The following is a 22,767-nucleotide window of genomic DNA, read 5'->3' on the forward strand; positions in this document are numbered from 1 at the left end:
AAAATAAAAGTAAATTTTTTAAAAAATTTAAAAATAAAAAAGGACTCTCTCAGCAAACTGCATCCATGGATATCATAACGGAAAGGAGTTAGAACAGGCCAAGAATTGGTGTCTGAGTAAAACTTGACAGCCCTGAACAAGTGCCCTGAAAATGGACCTATTCAGCAAGGCACACTTCATGATTTTTTCCCAGCATCATCCAAAAATAAAGTGCTGATAGCTGTGAGTGGGAAATGGGACTGGACAGGCTACAGAATAAGAATACATTTATTAATACATATGGAGGAAAGGGAGTGGGAAAGCTTATTTGTAGAGCCAAGATGCCAGAAATTGCCATGGCATCCCTTTGGAGAACCACAGAAACTGCAAGCATGAAGAGCAGATAAGAGGGATACACAATAACCTGCAGACAAAACTCACACTGCAGTCACTGGGAACTGTGAGCAGGGCACGCCTGACTGGACCCACAATACCTAACACCCTGAAAACTTTCCAATAAATTGACAGTCAATTGAGAGCAGAGGCAATCAACTCAAGGTCACGAAAACTTGGAAGACACGATCCCTTCATTGACATGTTGACAATATGTTTGCTTTCATAAGAAAAAAGTGACTAAAATCACACATTGCTGAGGTTCTTCTGGTTTTCTTTCACTCTCTTCAGCTCTGGTGGATCAGAAATTGCAGTCGCCTGTTTAATCTCTCCTCTGTATTTTACCTGTGGAGGATTAATATGAATTTTAATAAACAGCAGAATGGTCTCCAATCAAACACCAACAGAGGATAAGCCTCAAAATTAACCCTATTTTTTTACATACTTTTCCCCACAGTAGATGTATGCCAACCCTTCAGTTCAAATCTACATCTGGCTTCTGATTCTTCTGACTTGGCAAGCACCGAGTGCTGGTTGTGCTTCTTAAAAATGATTTTTAATAAATATTTCTCTCTTCAATACCAAAACTAACTGCAAAGACCGCGACTAAATGTAATTGAAATACAAGGGGAAGACACTGTAATGAAATCATTACAAGGGATTTCCTTGCCAGTTCAGTAGTCAAGACACCATGGTGTCTTAACTTCCACTAGTGGTGGCCACATGTTAGATCCCTAGTCAGGGAACTGAGATCCTACATGCTGTGCATGGACAAAAAATAGGGGAAAAAAATTAAAACTAAAAGAAAAAAAGAAATCATTACAAGAGAACTATAGTGAAGTAGCCACAGCAGCCTGGGAAGCCCATTTACTCCTATTCTGACCCTGGAGCCTCCACCTTCAAAAGAAGCTGAAGACCCCTCACTCATACCATCATCAGGGATACTGTAAGGATAAAGCAGCATTCAGCCTGATTTTCTCCTTCATCTGGGAGAAGTCACTCTTAAATATTTTAGTGTCTCAAAATTATCTATTTCAGAAGAAGAAGGTTATTGTTTATAATGGTAAAGGTTCCATAAAATGATCCAAAAATGGGAAAAATGACTATTAGGGGACACGTTTGAAAGAGATTTCTGAATTTTGGGAGGCCTGGGTTCAAATCCCAGCCCTGCTGTCACAAACCATGGGCTCTTGCATGTCCCCTGACTTCTAAAGACTCAGTTTCCCACACCTACAAACCAGAGCAATAAGTCATGCATACCCCACTGAATCACATAACACATTTAGCACAGGGTCCACAGCAGAGGAACCTCATGATTATTAACTACCCTTGCTTTACTAGCAACAGATCACTGAATGATTGATGTTTTCTGTTTTATTTATAAGGTTTCCTGCCATGACACTATGTCTCAGAACCCAGTCAAGTCAGGTCTTCTTTTGCCTTACACCAATAGACAACTTCCTCTTTTCTCAGACTGACAACATACCCACTATGCTGCTCTCCTGGTCTTTAGATTTGGATGTAGTTTTAGAGATTTACCATCTAAACTATGAGGCCCATGAAGATAGGAAGGGGTCTTATCTATCTCTGTGTACCAGGGACCAGGATAATGCCTGCCACGTTGCTTAATGAAGAATTCTTCAATAGGGACTTCCCTAGTAGTTGAATGGCTGGAACTCTGCTTTCCAATGCAGGGGGTACAGGTTCGATCCCTAGTCAGGGAGCTAGGATCCCATATGCTTCATAACCAAGCAACCAGAACATAAAACAGAAGCGATATTGTAACAAATTCACTTAAGACTTTGAAAAATGGTCCACATTAAAAAAAAAAATTTTTTTAAGATTTCTTGAATAAATAAGCATGGCTGAATAGTAGCAAAGCAGTTCCCAACTTCCTGGACTCCCACAAGGGTGCCACAGTCCACACCCCTCAGTATGGAAAAGGAGTGACCAAGATGTAGAGTGTCTAATGCTTTTCAGAAAGCACTGTAAAGAATACAAATAGCTAATGTTTGGTAAAATGTTAAGAACAAAACAGAAACAACTTGCCCTGCTCAGCTGCTCCTGGTTTCGCCTCACTCTCTCTATCTCGGGCGTCATGCTCACCGGAGTTGCTCTGTCACACGGCTCTCTGTACCTGAGCTGGGAGACAAATGCAAGATGGTGTGGGGGTCCCAGAAGGAAGAGTGAGCTAACACACAGCAACTGGTGAAAAGAAACATCACATAGCGCTCATTAGCTGACATCTTGGCTAGGATTTTACAGCAAAAGATGCTCGGCTAATAGATGTCATCATCACAGTGATCCTGGAACTAAGCTTTTCCTTGCCCAAATGTTTTGAATCACGCCCGGGGTTGTTAGTCTTCAAACTGCATTATTTTTTGGTGGCCTCTCTGAGTTTGATCCTATCAGTAATGATAAATGACCACTTCTGTGAGTTTGTGTCTTCACAGTACTAAAATGACATTACCAAATGACCATTTTATATTTACATTTAAAAATAAAAATTCTGGATTCATCACTACCTAGAAGGGTTAGAAGGGTTATGCCAGTCCTATGCCTTCACCTCAGTGATCGGTTGTCACTATAAAAAGAAACCCGAACCTCCTTCTCCACCAAGTTCCAATATTGGAAGACCATGCTCTGACCAGCATCGTGGAGATATTTCTTTAAAATATATATATATATATTTATTTATTTGACTGCACCAGGTCTTAGTTGTTTCAAATGGAACCTTTAGTTTCATCAAGTATGAATTTAGTTTTCTGACCAGAGATGGAACCCTGGCCCCTTGCAGTGGGAAAGTGGAGCCTTAGCCACTGGACCACCAGGGAAGTCCCATCATGGAGATACTTCTGACCTACTGCCAGAATGGGGCATCAGAGTCCAACATTTGTGGTCAGCTTTCCCAGTAATTCCACAACATTCCAGGAAATAAAATGAGGATCCAACACAGGGGGATAGAAAGCATACCCACCAAATGAATTTCTGACAGGTAAAAGGAAAATTAGAGGTTAAAATTGCATTATGAAGAACTCCACAAGGACAGTCTTAATGACTTTTTCGAGCTTAAACTTGGTGTCAGGGAATTTTTTTCTTTTTTTGCAAGACATCACAAGGCCTGCAGATAAAATGGACTTGAGATGTACACCCTCAGCAGTGCATGTGCAAGTGAACAGATATCTGATAAGCCTGGAAAATAAATGACAAAGGGTCAGGCTCTTGCCAGTGTGACTTCTTTCTCTGTACCATGGTATGCAGTCTGAGAGTTTAGGCAGATTCTGTGTCAGATAATTGCCTAAAGTGAGGAAAGGCCCAAAGTAATCTTTGTTGATGTCAGGATACAAAGAAAGATGACTCTGGGTAGAGTTCAGAGGAGAAACATTTGTTGAACAGCATCACTGATGTAGAGAAATTGTTGCAGCCGATTTCTAGTGAATGTAAGTTTGGGGACATAAATTTGATATGGAGACACTTCATGTATTGCATTCATCCACTCACAAACATGCTGAGTGTTTTACAGGCAATATCTCACTTAATGTTCTAGTCCCTGTTTTAAAGATGAGGAGAATGAGGCTTGGAGAGGTTGGTGGCTTATGAAGGATATACAGCAAGTAGGGTCTGGAGCTAGGATCAAACCAACAGTCCAGAGCCCACATTGTTCTCCACTCCAGAGTTATTCAAACTTCAATCATGTATACACCACTTACCATATGCCATGCAAGGTATCACTTGAGCTGTGACTTCTAGTATTTTTTTTATTAAATTAATTCATTATTTTCAAATAGTTATTTTAAGGGGGTGTTATGTTTCCATGATAAATTGAAAACTAGTAAACTCTTATTTTATTTTTGGAGGATAATTGCTTTACAGGTTGTGCTGGTTTCTGCTCTGCAACAGTAGGTACCATCTATATGTAACATTCCCCTCCCTCTCCAGCCTCCCTCCCAACCCTCACCCCACACGTCTAGCTCATCACTGAGCTGGGCTTCCTGTGTAACCCTTCTTTTACAAAAAGGGACGTGTTATGGCAATCTCTAGGTCACACTGAGTGAAGCAAGTTGGAGCAAGACAAATATATGATATCACTTATAAGTGGAATCTAAAAAATGTCACCAATGAACCTATTTACAAAAGAGAAACAGAATCACAGATGTAGGAAACAAACTTATGGTCATCCCTCCCCCAAAGGTGGGGGAGGGATAAATTGAGAGCTTGCAATTGGCATATACATACTACTATATATAAAATATATATACATACTACCATATATAAAATAGATAACTAATAGGCACCTACTATATAGCACAGGGAACTCGACTCAATTCTCTGTAAGGACCTATACTGGGAAAGAATCTGAAGAAGAGTGGATATATGTATAACTGATATACTTTGTTGTATAGCAGAAAGTAACACAACATTGTAAATCAACTTTACTCCCATAAACATTAATTTTTTTAAAAAAGGAACACATTAAAGCAATTTAACTCATAAGTCAAGGCCTGAGCATCAGCAGGCCATCTGAACCAGGGACATTGGCACTGCTGGCAGCCTCCTCGGGGCCTGAATCATGCTTTCTCTCTCCACCATCTTTCTCCTGCCATCTTCCACCCCAAGGATTCATCACACTGAACTTTTCCCTCTTTGAACAGACCTCAGATCATGAACACATTCAGTTTGCACTGCCAGGAGGGCCCTTCCTCATGAAATCCATCCTAAACTTTTATTAATTCTTCAAGATCTAGCTCAAGTGTTACTCTTTTTCCAAAGGTTTTCCTCTCTCTCACTGACATAGCCTTCCTTCTCTGCATTTCCCCAGCACTTTGAAAATAGTTATTATTTAACATTAAATGAGATATTGCATGTAAAGAACCCCAGAAAGGTAGCAAACACTCAACAAATATTAATTATTTTTGAGCACTTAATGCACAATCTTTATTTATCCCCACAACTGTTTCTCCTAGAGACTTTGAGAATACACACAGTCTCTAACCTTAAGGTATATCTCACTCATCTTTGAATGCCCCCAAGAACAAGAACAGAGTAGGCATTCAACACCACATTCTTTAGTAAGCAAACGCACATGCTTGGTGCAATGCTAGCCCAACACAAAGATGTGTGAAATTATCTCCACCTTTCAGGAACTGGCCTTCCTACAATGGTATTCATTCTAATTCATTCTACTGTGCAAGCGTCATGCCCACAGAAAACAATACTTAAAGAAATGTGATCACACATTGCTGATGTTCTTCTGGTTTTCTTTAACTCTCTTGAGTTCTGGTGGATCTGAAATGGCTGTTGCATGTTTCACCTCTTCTTTGTACTTTACCTGCATGATTTATTTTTAAAAAAATGTGAGTCTTATTCAACATAAGTTTTAAAAAATAGTTAAGAATTCTTCATTTTTAACTATTACATAGCCTATTTTTTAATTCCAACATTAATTTTCCTTCAGTGAGAACACACATTTTTATTTCATCCGAGGCTTTCAGGATTCCTTTATCTTAAAGTACAAACAAACCCATATCTACTCACCTATCCATCACTGGAAAGGTTTTTTTTTTTTAACTAAAATAAGCATATACTGCTTATAAGAATAAATTTTATCATCAGGCAGATGCACCAAAAATTTTAGAAATTATCTTAATAATTCATTATTTTTCTATAATAAAAGCAGTTTCTATTTATTATTTGTGTACTCACCATGTCTTTAAAGGCAAGAGTCAAACTGAGTTAGCTACTAAGTCTTGGAAACACTGCTTATCTGACTGAGAGTACACAAATAATCTAGAATAAGAAAAAAAATAAAAGAAGAGAAAGAGGAAGGTGGATGGAAGGAAATATACTACAAGTGGAGGCCACTGAGTGCTGATCACTACAGAAGGTCCAGTAGCAGAAAGTCAGGAAGTGTCTTGTTACACACAATCATGTTATGTAAAGTCCGCCTATATCCTGGCATTCACAACAGTCAAAAGCTCCTCCGTCAAGTCTACTTAGAGGAAAATCAACCAGATAAATGATAAAACCAGCACACAGTTACGCCCAGGACAAGCCCTTTAAACTTATACAATGATTAGTGATGCTATCATATTACATGGTATTTTAATATGTCTAAAATGCATGGAAGATTGGAATTGAGATAAAGGACACACATACATATATAAATATGGACACATCAGCTAGACTTCAGTGGCATATGTTGAAATTTAGCAAAGACTTAGATCTATGCAAAATACATTTTAGAAATCACTTGGTAATGTTTAAAATGATTAAGGCTGAAATTCATCCTGAGTCATGAAGAAACAATACCTAAATATCTTTGCTATCATCTATGTTTTAGCATCTGTACATTTCACTTGTGATATGAATAACACCGCCAATATTAGGCCAGATCCAAAACAGTTAAATCAAGAGTACACTGAGACAGTCTCCGAGTAACATTCCAAAATAGTTCTTAAGAGAGAAAGCTAATACTCAAAAGGCTCATCCTCTGGAGGTGGAAAATGTCGAGATCTTTAAATGTTAGAGAATCCTATCTTGGTTTGACAGATCCTGCTAATCTTGAAAGGGCAACTTTCCATTTGAATACTAAGCAGGAGTTTATGGCCCAGGCTCATAGAGATACAGAACTAGGCGTTTATTGTTTGCTAGATGAGGCAGGGGGATGCCAGGAGAAGAACTGATAGACTGTGTGATTTTCCTAGGGTGAGATGCTAAACACGATTAAAGATGAACATTTTTGTTTTTCATACGACTCCAAACTAATCAAAATGGCACCGTCATTTCGCTGTAGGCAACAGAATTGTGCAGTACAGAACATTTATAACATTATACCCCAGTACATTGATGGGTACATTTCAAATGTTATCATTTGGAAGGGAAGGAAACAACCACTTTACATTTCTCAGCTGAACTAACTTCTCTACCAGACTCTGCGCTGCCTGACACAGACTCCTACCGCGGCGGGTCAGCACTGTCCCCGTCAGCTCCTCTTCCTTGCGCTTTCTGCAGGAAATCAGACTCCTTCACTGTACAGAGATTCGAGTGCACGTGCATTCTACAGTTTTTCTGTAAGTTCATTTTCTGTAAGTCTGTTTACTACAGCGCGACCTTACCTTTCCTACTCTGTCTCCACAAATGCCAATGCACACATATCCTAGGATGCCAGGTAACCACTGGAGTTCCTGACAAAGGCGTTTAATCAAGGCAGTTCGACTTGGACGACTTAAAGAAACTCTGCCTCCAAGGGTGAAGGTCAAGAGAAAGGTCAGGGAAGGAGATGTAAGGAAAGCACCCTCAGCAAGAGACTAAATAGCAAGCTCCCCACATCCTCGATGTGGAACCTAAGGATGTGGAGACCCAACAGTGAGGGACGTGGGCATCTGCTGATGTTGGTGTGAGTATGTGTAAATGACTATGTGTGTGTGTCGGGGCGGGGGGGGGAACACCTGTGGACACCAAGGGATGACCGTATAACAACTATTACCAAATACACCTATTGGTAAGGGTAGCAATGATCCATTGTAAATGTCAAGCACTGAGTGAAGAAGTTTTTAATCCATAACATTAAACACCTCCTCTACCCTTCCCCCAATTTCAAAGGGCACTGGGGAGGGGGGTGGTAAATTTATTTTACAAATTATAATGAAGGTGTGTGCTTTTTTTGCTGGAAGCTCAAAGAAGTAGAAGGTAAATGGGACCTTTGAAACCTTCTCTTGAGCCACCAAATAAATGTTCTAGTGCCTTTAATCATTCTATCAGGATAAAATTTCTTTCCTCCAAGTTGTGAGGAGGTATTGAAAAGTATCCTTTCTCTGAAAAATGTAATATAGCTAAAATTCTGTTTAAAAGGATGAAAACTAATCCTAGATTTCATTACTGTACTATTAAAGTGATCTATCTCTTATGCACTATGATATATATATATCAAGATGAAATACTGCTTTAGGTTCAAGGGGAACAAGGCTACAGTTTCCTTCTGAAAGTTAGGTCTTTGATATTTGATGAAACAGTGTTTCAACAAAGCGAAGAAAAAAAGAAAAAGGCAGCTAGTTTTGTAAAGAACTAAAAACATTTATCTAGCTTGTGTTTGCTTTTGGAAAGGATAATTAATGCCACAGAGAACTTACTGAACTAATGTTCTGCTGATTTTTCTTCACTCGTTCAATCTCAGGAGTATCTTTTACTGCTGTGCCAGCTCCTACTTCTTTCTTATAAAATACCTTTATTATAAGAAAAGGAAAAGAATAACTAAGCTTATTAGAATTCAAGTCCTAGATTTGATTCTTATAAAGGAAAATTTCTCAGGTTTTAAAGTAACGTGAATACAGCTTCTATTTATGAGAACCAATGTTACATTAATCAATTAAATAATCCATCATGGAAAAAAATGCAGAACTTTGGTTTTGTATTCCACAGTCTTACAAGTAAACCTCTACTACCTGTTCTAGGGTATGCCTGGTACCTTACATGGCTGCAGATTACTTACTCTAAGAATAGAAATTTTCTTCTTCAAATACAAACATATGTCACATGTGCAGCTGAGAAAAATTAAAGGATGCTATAAATATCCTTACTAAGCAGTTACCGTTTAATTCAAAAATAGCATGAAGTTTCAAGCAACTGCTCTTCTTCATGTCAGAGCAAAGACAGTCTTGTTCTCTTCAAAGAAAATATTAGCTTTACCATCAGCATCGACACTACGTCAGCCTGTTTTCCTTATCTTCCACTTATTCTTCAAACCTTCCCACATCTCTCCATCCCTACCAAAACCCACCCCTTTCAACCACAAAGGAAAAGAAAAAACAAAGTGTCCTACAGAAAAACAGACTAATTATAAGGAAGTCATTTGAGGCCAGAACTACTCCCTCTCTTTTTTAAGTAATTAATTTTTAAATTGGAGGATGATTTCTTTACAGTATTGTGATGGTTTCCGCCACACAGCAACATGAGTTGGCCATAGGTATACATATGACCCCTCCCTCTTGAACCACTCTCCTACTTCCCTCCCTACAGTATCCCTCTAGGTGGTCACAGAGCACTGACTTTGGGTTCACTCTCCTGATATTTGTTAACCAGTAGGTCCCAGTGAGGGTCAGGAGAGCAGGACATATGAGATGTTCCCCTGCAAGAGCTAGAAATCTGGAATCACAGGTGGTAAGAGCCACACGACTCTTCTCCCTCATCCTCTCTTCCAGCAAGATTTCTACATCTCTTGGCACAGGCCTGCCTGTGAAGACCCTAGAGGTACCCTGAACAGCATACTTGCAGAGTTAAGAGTTTTCCAATTTATTAGAAAGTAGAAAATATTCCAGAAATTTTCAGAAATAATAGAATTTATATTTTTAATAACATTTGCTTAACCACTAAGTTAATTCTACATTAAAATATTGGCTGTACCATCAATTTTTCTTTTAGAATTCAAGTTCATATAACCCACTTATTACATGGGCTATTACATATAAGCCCACTATCTTAATCAATGGTGCTGATAAAATTCCTATTCCTCAGAACAAAAATATGAAAGTTTAGGAATTGATTGTTGGTCTTTAGTCGCTGCTGCTGCTAAGTCACTTCAGTCGTGTCTGACTCTGTGAGACCCCATAGACAGCAGCCCACCAGGCTCCCCCATCCCTAGGATTCTCCAGGCAAGAACACTGGAGTGGGTTGCCATTTCCTTCTCCAATGCATGAAAGTGAAAAGTGAAAGTGAAGTCGCTCAGTCGTGTCCGACTCTTAGCGACCCCATGGACCGCAGCCCACCAGGCTCCTCTGTCCATGGGATTTTCCAGGCAAGAGTACTGGAGTGGGTTGCCATTTCGTTCTCCAGGGGATTTTCCTGACCTGTGGATTGAACCCACATCTCCTGAATTGGCAGGCTGGTTCTTTACCACTGAGCCACCAGGGAAGCCCTTAGGAATTGGTTATAACCTAGTAAGTCCCTAGATATATTATCAATGCAATTAATCAATGACCAGGAAGGCAATCACTTCATATGACTATTTTTATCTTCAAAGTAAAATATGTGTGTAAGATCTCTTTCCTGAATGAAATTTTAAAATTCAGTTAAAAGTAGCTGTTGCTTGTACCTAAAAAGGAAATTTGAATCTGTAATTCTAAAATAATCATGATCAATTATAAGTTGTAAGAACATTTGGTATTCTTATGATTTTAAAGAAGGAAAGATATGCATTTGACTGAAAATTGAAGCAAGGCAGCAAAAAAAATCAGACTGAGGAACAAAAGCCCCCTTTCAAAACATCATTTCAAGGTGACAACCGGAAAGAGACAATGGCTACTCACCGCACTAATGTTTTGTTGAGTTGTCTTAATTCTCTGAATTTCAGGAGTATCTGCCACAGTAGAATAGCTAGAAAGCATCTTCTCTGCCTCATCTTTATACTTTTTCTAAAAATATAAAGTGAATGTGAATCTGAAACTCTGTGTGCCATATTCAAGACAGACAGAGACAAAGAGAAAATGGTACTACTTTTTCCAACTCTGCTATACCTGAAAGTGAGTCGCTCAGTTGTGTCTGACTCTTTGTGACCCCATGGACTATACAGTCCATGGAATTCTCCAGGCCAGAACACTGGAGTGGGTAGCCTTTCCCTTCTCCAGAACATCTTCCCAGCCCAGGGATCGAACCCAGGTCTCCCGCATTGCAGGCGGATTCTTTACCAGCTGAGCCACCCAGGAAGCCCACATAGCTTAGGATTCAAACCAGCTCTTGATGTGTTTGTATGTGTGCTCAGCCTCTCAGTCTTGTCAAACTCTATGATGTATTTATGGAACAGTAAAAATAAACAGCATATGCAAACAGAGTAAGCAAACAGTCTAGGAAAACACATTCACCTTCTCTCAGGCAATGGTTCCCACCCAAAACTATACAAACACTCTGGGACAGCCTGACCTCTATGGAAGTCCTAAGCCTAGAAGCTACTCTCTCATGAGAAGTTCCAGTTCCTGTTCAAAATAGCCCTTATAACTCCTACCAGTAACCTGACTCTCTTTGCTTACTTGTCTTCATGCTTCTAGATTTATACTTGGCTTCCTACTTCAGATAAAGATACACTTGACTAAGGAAAAGGTACTAGTATTTGTACTAGAGATAAAAATCTCCATTTTCCTTTTGCTACTAAATGTACTATTATGAGCTCAGATATATCCTAGGCAATACCTTCTACTAGGGCCAGCATTTACATAGTAGTTCAGTTCAGTCGCTCAGTTGGGTCCAACTCTTTGCAACCCCATGGACTGCAGCACACCAGGCATCCCTATCACCAACTCTCAGAGTTTACTCAAACTCCTGTCTATTGAGTTGGTGATGCCATCCAATCATCTCGTCCTCTGTTGTCCCCTTCTCCTCCCGCCTTCAATCTTTCCTAGCATCAGGGTTTTTTCCAGTGAGTCAGCTCTTCGCATCAGGTGGCCAAAATATTGGAGTTTCAGCTCCAACATCAGTCCTTCCAAAGAATATTCAGGACTGATTTCCTTTAGGATGGACTGGTTGGATCTCCTTGCAGGCCAAGCGACTCTCAAGAGTCTTCTCCAACACCACAGTTCAAAGGTATCAATTCTTCAATGCTCAGCTTTCTTTATAGTCCAACTATCACATCCATACTAGAAAAACCATAGCATTGACTAGACGGATCTTTGTTGACAAACTAATGTCTCTGCTTTTTAATATACTGTCTAGGTTGGTCATAACTTTCCTTCCAAGGAGTAAGTATCTTTTAATTTCAAGGCTGCAGTCACCATCTGCAGTGACTGTGGAGCCCAGAAAAATAAAGTCTGTCACTGTTTCCACTGTTTCCCCATCTCTCTGCCATGAAATGATGGGACCAGATGCCATGACCTTAGCTTTCTGAATGTTGAGCTTTAAGCCAACTTTTTTACTCTCCTCTTTCACTTTCACCAAGAGGCTCTTTACTTCTTCACTTTCTGCCATAAGGGTGGTATCATCTGCATATTTGAGGTTACTGATATTTCTCCTGGCAATCTTGATTCCAGCTTGTGCTCCATCCAGCCTGGCATTTCTCATGATGTACTCTGCATATAAGTTAAATAAGCAGGCTGACAATATACAGCCTTGACATACTCATTTCCCGATTTGGAACCAGTCTGTTGTTCCATGTCCAGTTCTAACTGTTGCTTCTTGACCTGCATACAGATTTCTCAGGAGGCAGGTCAGGTGTGGTCTGGTATTCCAGTTTCAGCTCGCACCAGAGGTGAGGGGTGGGGGAGTGCAGGGGCTCAGGGGTTTTGGGTTTCAAAACTTGGGGAAGCCATGGTGGGCCGAGGGCAGGCAGTGTTGTGGGGTCCTAGGGTTGGGCTGGGGAACAGAGTGTCTGGAGGCCAAAGCGGAGGGACAGGCTCCGGCCTGCAAGGCTGCACCCTTTGTAGCTCTTGGCCCCACACCTAAGCCTCCAGCCCTTTCCTTTGTGAAATATAATCCTGGAGCTCCTGGGAGGCTTGGGGCTGCCTAAGACCTGAGGGCAGGGCAAGGAAGGCTTTCCAGCAGTGGAGAAACAGGAAAGCAACTCCAGCAGTGGAGTAAAAAGGAAGCGGTGCCAATGAAGGCCCTAGCGAGTCACAGGAGAAGCTTCCAGCCCCAGCCTTTGGACAGCAGGACAGGGAAGGCAAGGCAACAAGGTTCGAGTCCAGAATGGCAACCTGCTGAATGATAGATACCTCCTAGAAGATCAGAGAAAGATAATCCTACAAGCAGGTATTATTATTATCCACTCTTGGGAAAACTGAGGCACTAGCGAAGTGTCAGAACAAGGATTTAAACCCAGCCACTCTGGGTCCAAAGTCAGTGAAGGTAACTGCATGGCATACTGCTGCTTGTTAGGGAAGGAGAGTATTGTTCACAGTGAGATGCACCACAGCATCACTAAACCCTTTTAAGCATCTCCTTGTATCTCAAATAACTAAAGTTCTTTAAAATCAGATGTACCCTCATATCACACTCAAAAAATCAACACTGTTAAATTAAAGCAGGAATTCTAACAACTCAGGCACCACTTCCTATGAGAAGGGTTTACTCTTGTTATCTTTACTTTCTAGTAGGACATATAATTTGTCATATTATATATGCATGATTATTTGATAATTAGATTACTCAGTAGTTCTCCAAAGGCAAAAATCCATGTCTACTTTTGCAGGTAAAGGGTGCTCAAGAAGTATCTGCTGAATGCATGAATGAGTTTGCCAACTTTTCTCCACTGAATCAAATGGCAATATGCCCGTTTTAAGAATTTATGATTTTTAGTTTAGCTGATATAACTAGTGTCAACTTCTCCAAGTTCGTGTGCCATCATGAGACACTGAGGACAGATGAACACACTTCAGGACATCCCAACTGCTCTGTCACTGAAGAAGGCTGAGAAGCAGGCAGCTCCTTTGATAAATGCTTAATTCTGGCATCACGATACCCTTGAAATGGAGCAGGACCCCATGGGGACTTCCCAGGAGAGACTCCACTCCCCCATTACCCCCAACTCCTGCCTCTTGTCTATAGAAAAACTTTAGAGAATAAATTTAATCAGAGAATTTAGAACTATGGAAACAAAGGAAAGCAATGAAACAAGACCAAATAAAATGTAGCCATTAAACAAAGTCAAGGACCTTTAGTTCTTCCTCAAGAGCTATAGAGAATATTTTCAGCCATATCCTTTGACCTGTTTTGTAAATGCTGAAACCTCCACCAGATGGAAGAAGTTAAAACTACATGATGAAACAGACTATAGCCATGACATAAGCTGCCACAATTTTGAGAAATGGACTCAAGGAAATGGGAACAAACCAATCTTGGAACTGAAGATTAACTGCACTTAAAATAATCAAGATGACACTGACCAGACCACCACATGATCAATTTAAAGATGACTGTCAGAATTGACTCTTCTTCTCTGCTCACAGCCCCCCTCCCTTTGCCTCAGTTCAGTTGCTCAGTCGTGTCCGACTCTTTGCAACCCCATGGACTGCAGCACGCCAGGCTTCCCTGTCCATCACCAACTCCCTCTGCCTATACACCCCGAAAGTTCCCCTTTAAAAACTCCTGCCCCTGAGAGCAGAGGATAGTTGGTTCTTTGGAACATGAGTTCACCTTCTCCCCAGGACTGCTGACCTCCTCAGTAAAGCGATCTTTCCTTTTACTCACCACTTGTCTCTCAATATTGAATCCTTGCGTGACTAGCCCCTAAACCTGAGTTCCGTGACACTCTCATTTTGAACCAGTGGATGTTTCAATTCCTTGCTTGTTAGTCAGAATTTTGACAAATTTGGTCAAATTTTGTTAAAAATTATTGCAACATAAACCCCATTAACCAAATTCAATTTCTTCATTGCCTTATTTTTTTTTCATTCCCCTATACTACTTCTCCACTGGGATTCATTCTTTTTATATCAAATATTATAGCAAATAAATTATTCACTAATGAATAACTTTGCCCAAATCAGATTTTATCAATAACTTTTTTCTTCCATTATATACTTTCTTTTGTGGTCATTATTTCTCTTATATCCAGTTTTCTGGCGGATTTGTCACAGATATACTTGGCAAATAAATTTCATCAACAAAACTTAGATCTCACATTAAATTTTGGTTAATCTTCAATTTCACCTTATACCTTGTACAGTTTAACTTATTCTTAGTTTAAGTTGTTTATTTAAATTAAAATACACATGATGAAGTAGATAAAAGAAAATTCTTTGTATTTTTTTGCAGGATAAGCATTAGAGCCAAGTTCACAATGGAATAAAAAAATGGAAATAAAAAGGTCAAAATGTCCTTGGACTCAAAACAGAGGCACCTAATAGGGGTGCTCTGATGCTCAATAATGTTTGTTGAGCTGAATCTACAGCAGTTGTCCTTTTCATTATTGAGATAATCAAGTTTGGTCAGTGGTTACTTTATAATAGAGTGCACTGAATTTGAATAGAAAGCCCTCAAAAAGACACAAATCTCAGAGACACACAGAGCAGAAGGTGATGGGATATTAGACTATATTATCCTGAGCATCTTCATTCTCTACCAACCTGGCTATAGATTTCAGATGCCCTCTTGGCTCGAAGCATATCTGGGATATCCATGCTCACTTGCATTCCTTTCCCTTTAATTTCATTTTCTAAGTCTTTCTTATATTCTTTCTAAAAGAACGGAAAACAATCTTTAGAGCTTTGCATGGTCTTCCATAGCAATGCAAACATTTACATGTTTGAATCTCAATGTCACACATGTGGAAACACCATTTATATTTCTTCTGTACACAATTTGATGTGTTTGTTTTAAACTTTGTGTCCCATTAGTTTCTTACCTGGCTGGCCATTTCAGATGCTTTCTTGGCTCTCTGGATATCGAGAGTGTCTGTGCTCACCTGCATGCCTTTCCCTCTAATTTCAGTGTCCAGATCTCTTTTATAATCTTTCTGCAGAAAATAAAACCTGAAATTAGGGCCTTACAATAATTTGAAAATCTGCGTTGAAAAACGTGATGTCATTTTTGATGTCAAGATCATGGCTTTTAGAAATAAACTGGACCTAAATTCACTTCTTTTTTTCTAGGAAACGACAAAGACTTAATTTGTGGCAGAACACAACTTGGAGTGACCACAAGGACTCAGGCAGCTTTTTTCTACTAAGCTGACTTAAGAAAGAAAACAGAGGGAGGTGAAGGAAAATATTTATATTTCAATAAATTGATAAAATATTGGTTAATATATAATTCAATGAATATCAGTAAAATGTTAGTGTAAAAATGTCACATCTCATAAGTTTTCATTTCTCTTGAGTACATAACCTAGAAGTGAAATTGCTGGGTCATATAGTAACTCTGTTTAGCCTTTTGAGGAACTACCAAACTGTTTTCCAAAGTGAGTATTCCGTCTTACAATCCTAACAACAATACACAAGAAGGGGTCCAATTTCTCTACAACTTCACTCACACTTGTTATAATCTGTGTTTTTTTTATCCTAGCCTTTTAGTGGGTGTAAAATAATACATCACTATGGCTTTCTTTTGCATTTCACTGATGGTAATGATGCTGAGCATCCTTTCATGTGCTTTGGTATGGCCATTGGTATATTCTTCTCATCTTTACTGGCAGAAGCCCCAATCCATATTAAATAGACTATATTAAAGTATAATTACATCTCTTGTGGAAGATAATATATATGTAACTTTATAATACATGTGCTAGATTGCTATTGACTAGTTGACAAAATGTTATACTTTGAAAACATTTAATTAAATATGTATTGATTTTAAAAAATTGTTGTATCTCATTCTGTAGTGAATAATTGCTGGTTGCCTCCTGGAATCTCACTCCTGTTTTTCCTTCATTAGCTCCTTGATTTGTCACTGAGCAACTCGCTGCTTCCTGTTCTAAGCCCTCCAACTTGGCTGAGACTGGCCCCAGTGCAAGGACTCTACTGGGCTGAAGAAAATCGTTATACCCCACTCCTGGCCCTTCACAATTGGTACATTTAAGAAAAGGAACATTTCTCTTTCCACACAATATATCAAGAGACTTTTCTTTCCTTCTGGACATGAATGGAGAAGTTTGCAGCCCTGGGAGCAGCCATGCGCCTCCTTGCAAATGGGAGAAGAAAGCCTGCCTGAGAAGAGAAAGTCAGAAACTAAAACAGAATCACACTATGTAAGTCCTAGACTAAGTCATGCCTAAGAATTCCTCTACTGGTGGGTTACAAAAACAATAAAAATTATCTGCTTTTTTGAGCTGGGTTATCTGTTACCTATAAAATGTCATGATTACACACACACAACTGTCTTAAGATACTCCTGTCACATTTTAAAGTTACTGATTATTCTTATTCCTGTAATATGAGCATTTTTCTGTATGTATGTTACTCTTCAATGAAAATTACATTAAAAGGCAACTACTGACTATACCTTACTAAATTTCTTCAAAAACAATTATTTCCTATTATGCTGACATACTCAAGATTTGTGATTCCATGCTATAAAGTAAATTTTGCTTTGCTTATTTGTGATGTTGTAAACTTAGAGAAGTCGTAAACAAAAATTTCAATCTAGAGAAATGCTATTTACTATCTACCCATAAGTCTGCTACCCATAAATCTGCCTATTTTCACTGACTTACAGTCTCAGTTTCACTTTCCTGAAGTGAAATAATAATAAAGTTAAACATTCAAGTAAAAATGTTTAACTTTCAAACTAACAATATTGAATTATCACTATGCCTATAAAAAGCTCTGTTTTTACCTAAGACCCCAAAGCAAAACACTTCATTTGAAAGACAATATATGTAGAAACTGAGGTATTGATCGTAGATTACCATCAAAATTCTATGATAGAAATATGTCATTTAATATTTCCAATATGAATTTCCAAATCTAAAACATTCAAAAGCACATAAATAGACTACATGGACTCTAGTCATATCAGCTAATATTGATGCATAATAAAATATCTTACAACTTAGAAAAACTTAAAAGAAAAACATGATGACATCTATGTTCCAAGAGCCTGAGTCAGATTTGTTAATGAAAGTCACATGGTCAAGCCCACTGGTACCAGGAAAGTTGAACTGTGAGAGGTCATCTGTGTAACAAATAGCACATTCACTTTACTTGAAAAAACAAACGTTGAACTATAGCAAAGTCCTAAAGTCTGGTTGAAAAGGACTTGAGAACCTGTCATTGGAGCAAAATGCAACATAGCTATAATTACATGCAAATGAGACTCTGGATGACAAAGACACAGCATCACCAGAATTGGCCTGGGCCACAGTACAGCTGACTCTTCAAGGCCTGTTTTTCCTGTGGGTTCTCAATAACCAAAATGCACCATTTTCCTAGTGAGTCTGAGTCTTGAAAAACATGGGTTTGAACTGTGCGGCTTCACTTGTATGGTTATATTTTTCAGTAGTAACTACCACAGCACTATATGGTCTGTGGCTGTTTCAACCTGTGGGTGTGGAGAAACCATGGATATGCCGAGCAGACCGTAAATTATATGGGAATTAATGTCCTGTGTTGTTCAAGTGTCAACTAAATACAGTCCCGAGGTATACAGAGACATCTCAATCAGTCTATCTCTGAATAAACTAATGTATTACCATTCTAAGGAAACATGCAACACTCCAACTTGTCATAAAAGGAATATGTCATAGAAGATTCTTAGGTAAAAGTGTGAAATGCAAAATTTCTATTCTTTCCACATTATTTTCTCCAGAGAAAGTACACTTTCTTTTGGCTTCAAGTTCAGTCCCATGAGGATGGTTTTGAAGACTCTTCTCCAGCTCCAAATTCCCCATCCCGCCCCCATAGTCCAATCCAGGACCTTGAAAGAACACTGGATATTGCACTCTCTTCATAATAACAAAAATAACAGAAAATATAAGTAGTGATTTGATAGCTGCTAGGTAGTCAGTTACTCAGAAGCCCAAGGAGGCCACCATAAGGAAGTACTAATAAATTCAATAAAGGAAGGACAAGAAAGAGCCAGCCATGCAAAGACAAGGGGAAGGAGTTTCAGGAAGAAACAGAGCTATACAGAGACCGTAAAACTTGTGGAGGTGCAGCCAGCCTGGAGCCTTTAAGGCTAGAATACAATGAGCAAGGGAAGAGGGGAGCAGGGGTTTGAGAAGGAGTGGGAGGGGGCGTATGGCACCACACCAGAGCAAGGAGTACAGTGCCCACACTGCAGTGACTGGAAACCACTGGAGGGTTTTCAGTGGGAGAAATCAGAACACTTAACTCTTCAAGGATTGTTCTGGCTTCTGGGTAGAGAATGAGGTCAACACTGGAAGCAGAATCTTGTTTAGGAAGCTACTGCAATGATCCAGGAGATAGAGATGGTAGCTTAGACAAAAGTGGGGAGAGGTAGATGGACCTAGGAAATCATTATAGTTGTGGAGTCAATAAAACTTGCTGACAAGAGGAATCAAAGTAACTTCTGGGATTTCACTGATACCACTTGCAAAGGAAGGGGAGAAAGAAGGAAGCAGATCCAAGGAAAAAAATGAGGATTTTCAGTATGTTATGTAAAGTCCCTATTATAATATATTTAAGTGTCATTGACATGTGGTAATGCCTACAGGACTTTAAAGGCAAATGGTTGCATATTTATATCCATGTTACAGAACACAATTTTTCTATAACAATGAGGTAGAATTACATGAAGTAACATGGAAAAGAAGATATTAAGAAGAGGTGGCAAGAATACACAGAAGAACTATACCAAAAAAATCTTCACAACCCAGATAATCACAACAGTGTGATCACTCACCTAGAGCCAGACATCCGGGAATGCAAAGTCAAGGGGGCCTTAGGAAGTATCACTACGGAAAAAGCTAGTGGAGGTGATGGAACTCCAGTTGAGCTATTTCAAATCCTGAAAGATGATGCTGTGAATGTGCTGCACTCAATATACCAGCAAATTTGGAAAACTCAGCAGTGGCCACAGGACTGCAAAAGGTCAGTTTTCATTCCAATCCCTAAGAAAGACAATCCCAAAGAATGCTCAAACTACCGCACAATTGCACTCATCTCACACACTAGTAAAGTAATGCTCAAAATTCTCCAAGCCAGGCTTCAACAGTATATGAACCATGAACTTCCAGATGCTCAAGCTGGATTTAGAAAAGGCAGAGGAACCAGAAATCAAATTGCTAACATCTGTTGGATCATCAAAAAAGCAAGAGAGTTCCAGAAAAACATCTACTTCTGTTTTACTGACTATGCCAAAGCCTTTGACTGTGTGGATCACAACAAACTGTGGAAAATTCTGAAAGAGACAGGAATATCAGACCACATGACCTGCCTCCTGAGAAATCTGTATGCAGGTCAAGAAGCAACGGTGAGAACTAGACATGGAATAACAGACTGGTTCCAAATGGGGGAAAGGAGTACGTCAAGGTTGTATATTGTCACCCTGCTTATTTAACTTATATGCAGAGTACATCATGAGAAATGTTGGGCTGGATAAAACCCAAGCTGGAATCAAGACTGCCAGGAGAAATATCAAAAACCTCAGATAAGCAGATGACACCACCCTTATGGCAGAAAGTGAACAAGAACTAAACAGCCTCTTGATGAAAGTGAAAGAGGAGAGTAAAAAAGTTGTCTTAAAACTCAACATTCAGAAAACTAAGGTCATGGCATCTGATCCCATCACTTCATGTGAAATAGATGGGGAAACAGTGGAAACAGTGACAGACTTTATTTTGGGGGGCTCCAAAATCACTGCAGATGGTGACTGCAGCCATGAAATTAAAAGACACTTGCTCCTTGGAAGAAAAGTTATGACCAACCTAGACAGTATATTAAAAAGCAGAGACATTACTTTGCCCACAAAGGTCTGTCTAGTCAAAGTTATGGTTTTTCCAGTGGTCATGTATGGATGTGAGAGTTGGACTCTAAAGAAAACTGAGCACTGAAGAATTGATGCTTTTGAACTGTGGTGTTGGAGGAGACTCTTGAGAGTCCCTTGGATTGCAAGGAGATCCAACCAGTCCATCCTAAAGGAAATCAGTCCTGAATATTCTTTGCAAGGGCTGATGTTGAAGCTGAAACTCCAATACTTTGGCCACCTGATGTGAAGAACTGACTCATTGGAAAAGACACTGATGCTGGGAATGATTAAAGACCCGAGGAGAAGGGGACGACAGAGGATGAGATGGTTAGATGGTATCACCGACTAAACGGACAAAAGTTTGAGTAAACTCCAGGAGTTGGTGATGGACAGGGAGGCCTGGCATGCTGCAGTCCATGGGGTTGCAAAGAGTCGGACACGACTGAGCGACTGATCTGAACTGAACTGAACATGGAAAAGGGTCCATAATATTCAGTAAGAAAAGCAAGCTCAAAGTACATCGTATTTATTTAAGGTTTTATTCAGTTCCTTGTGCACAAATGTATAGTTATCTATATACACAGAAAAATAGATCTGGAAGGCTCTACAGAAAATTCCTAACAATGGCTATCTCTCAGGAGGATGACAGAACTAGGGGTAGAATTAGGGGCAGAAGGTTTTCAAGTCTCTGCTCAGCATGCATCCTCCCACCCCACTCCCACCATTTCTAAATGGAATCGCTTTTGGTCAAGAATTCTAGGCCATCCCTAGTTTCTGTATCTGAAACAAAGTTATCACCATTCCATTCCCCTGGCCAGTATCTAACCCTGGGGATGGAGGCAGATCTCAGCACAGCAGTAACTCCCCTGGTAGTTATTCAGCTACTTCTCAGCCTCCAGATTCCCTGAGTGGGAGTCAGTCCTAAGCCAGCTCTGCCGAAATGCAAATGTCACATCATAGCTCTCAGAGTAGTGCGACTGGAGCCTCAACCCCAGCCAGCCTTGAGGTATGGGAGCTGCACCCCTTAGCCTGCACCCCAACTTTCACTTTACACGTGTTTCTTTTAAATCATCTCTTCCCAAACACTCTCTGCTCCAGTGGCCTTTCTATATTTTCAAAATTTCTGGGGGAGTTCAAGAGATGTAGAACTAATTCTGGGCTATTTCATTCGAAAAATACATGTAAGATCTGACTCCTACAACTTTGTTATTTTATATCTATCACATCATAGCATCTAAGACAAAACTTCAATATCCTGTCGTTCATGTATTACATGAAGAAGAAATGGTTTTAGATGAAAGAACTTCAACAAAAAATGCTGATTCTACAGAAATTTCAGACACACTGTTGAGGTCAACAGAGCATATTTTGAGAACACATAACCAAACAAACAAAAATAGCATCATTTCATGTTACAATCTCAATGTGTGATTTTCAAGTTCTGCTCACTTAGCTGGAAATGAAATGTGCCAAGTAGCACATGATCCATCCTCAAAAAAAAAAAAAAAAAATGGTATGAAGATATTAATCATAGAGTAAAATTAACATGAAACTTGTATTATGGGATAAAGTAAAAAAGTGTATCCGTGTCTGTGTCTGTGTGTTCTATTAAAATGCCCTTCTCCAAGTTTTCTTCGACATACTTAAAGTTAATGAGCAAAGCAGAAACTGTGAATTGTTCCAGTAAGCATGATGATTGTGAATGGTTTCCATTTCAAACTGTTAAACTAGTCACAGGAAGCTTTGAAAAAGTCCATGTATTAATCAGTTTGTTATTATGATTTGTTAAGTTCCAAAACAGGAGCCTCCAGGTCTACGTCACTCGCTCTCAATACTCACCTCACTCGCTATCTCAGAAGCTCTTTTGGCATGCTGAATTCCAAGGGTGTCAGTGCCAACTAGCATTCCCTTCCCTTTAATTTCTGATTCCAGGTCTTTCTTGTATTCTTTCTATAAAAAAAGCAACATTTTGCAATACTCAGACACTGAGAGGACAAAGACATATCTGTATTCAATGATACCAAAAATAGCTAAACATGGTCTCTTTTTTTT

The 22,767-nt window shown here is 39.4% G+C and overlaps 1 protein-coding gene across 2 annotated transcripts in view; it reads right to left on the reverse strand.

Annotated features, from left to right (window-relative positions):
- Window positions 1–22,767, reverse strand: part of NEBL (nebulette) — a 365,265-nt gene that overhangs the window by 35,068 nt on the left and 307,430 nt on the right. Inside the window, exons 14-21 of one of the 2 annotated variants that reach the window (XM_061126176.1) lie at window positions 22,555–22,665; window positions 15,695–15,805; window positions 15,417–15,527; window positions 10,674–10,778; window positions 8,502–8,594; window positions 5,609–5,701; window positions 2,422–2,514; window positions 625–717 (exon numbers count right to left, since the gene is read on the reverse strand). The exons of the other annotated variant lie outside the window; for it this stretch is intronic. Coding sequence (XP_060982159.1) covers window positions 625–717; window positions 2,422–2,514; window positions 5,609–5,701; window positions 8,502–8,594; window positions 10,674–10,778; window positions 15,417–15,527; window positions 15,695–15,805; window positions 22,555–22,665 — 810 coding nt within the window. The remainder of the gene's footprint in view (window positions 1–624; window positions 718–2,421; window positions 2,515–5,608; window positions 5,702–8,501; window positions 8,595–10,673; window positions 10,779–15,416; window positions 15,528–15,694; window positions 15,806–22,554; window positions 22,666–22,767) is intronic. 2 annotated transcript variants of the gene reach the window in all.

The sequence above is a fragment of the Dama dama genome, chromosome 23, assembly GCF_033118175.1.
Source record: "Dama dama isolate Ldn47 chromosome 23, ASM3311817v1, whole genome shotgun sequence".
Taxonomy (NCBI): Eukaryota; Metazoa; Chordata; class Mammalia; order Artiodactyla; family Cervidae; genus Dama; species Dama dama.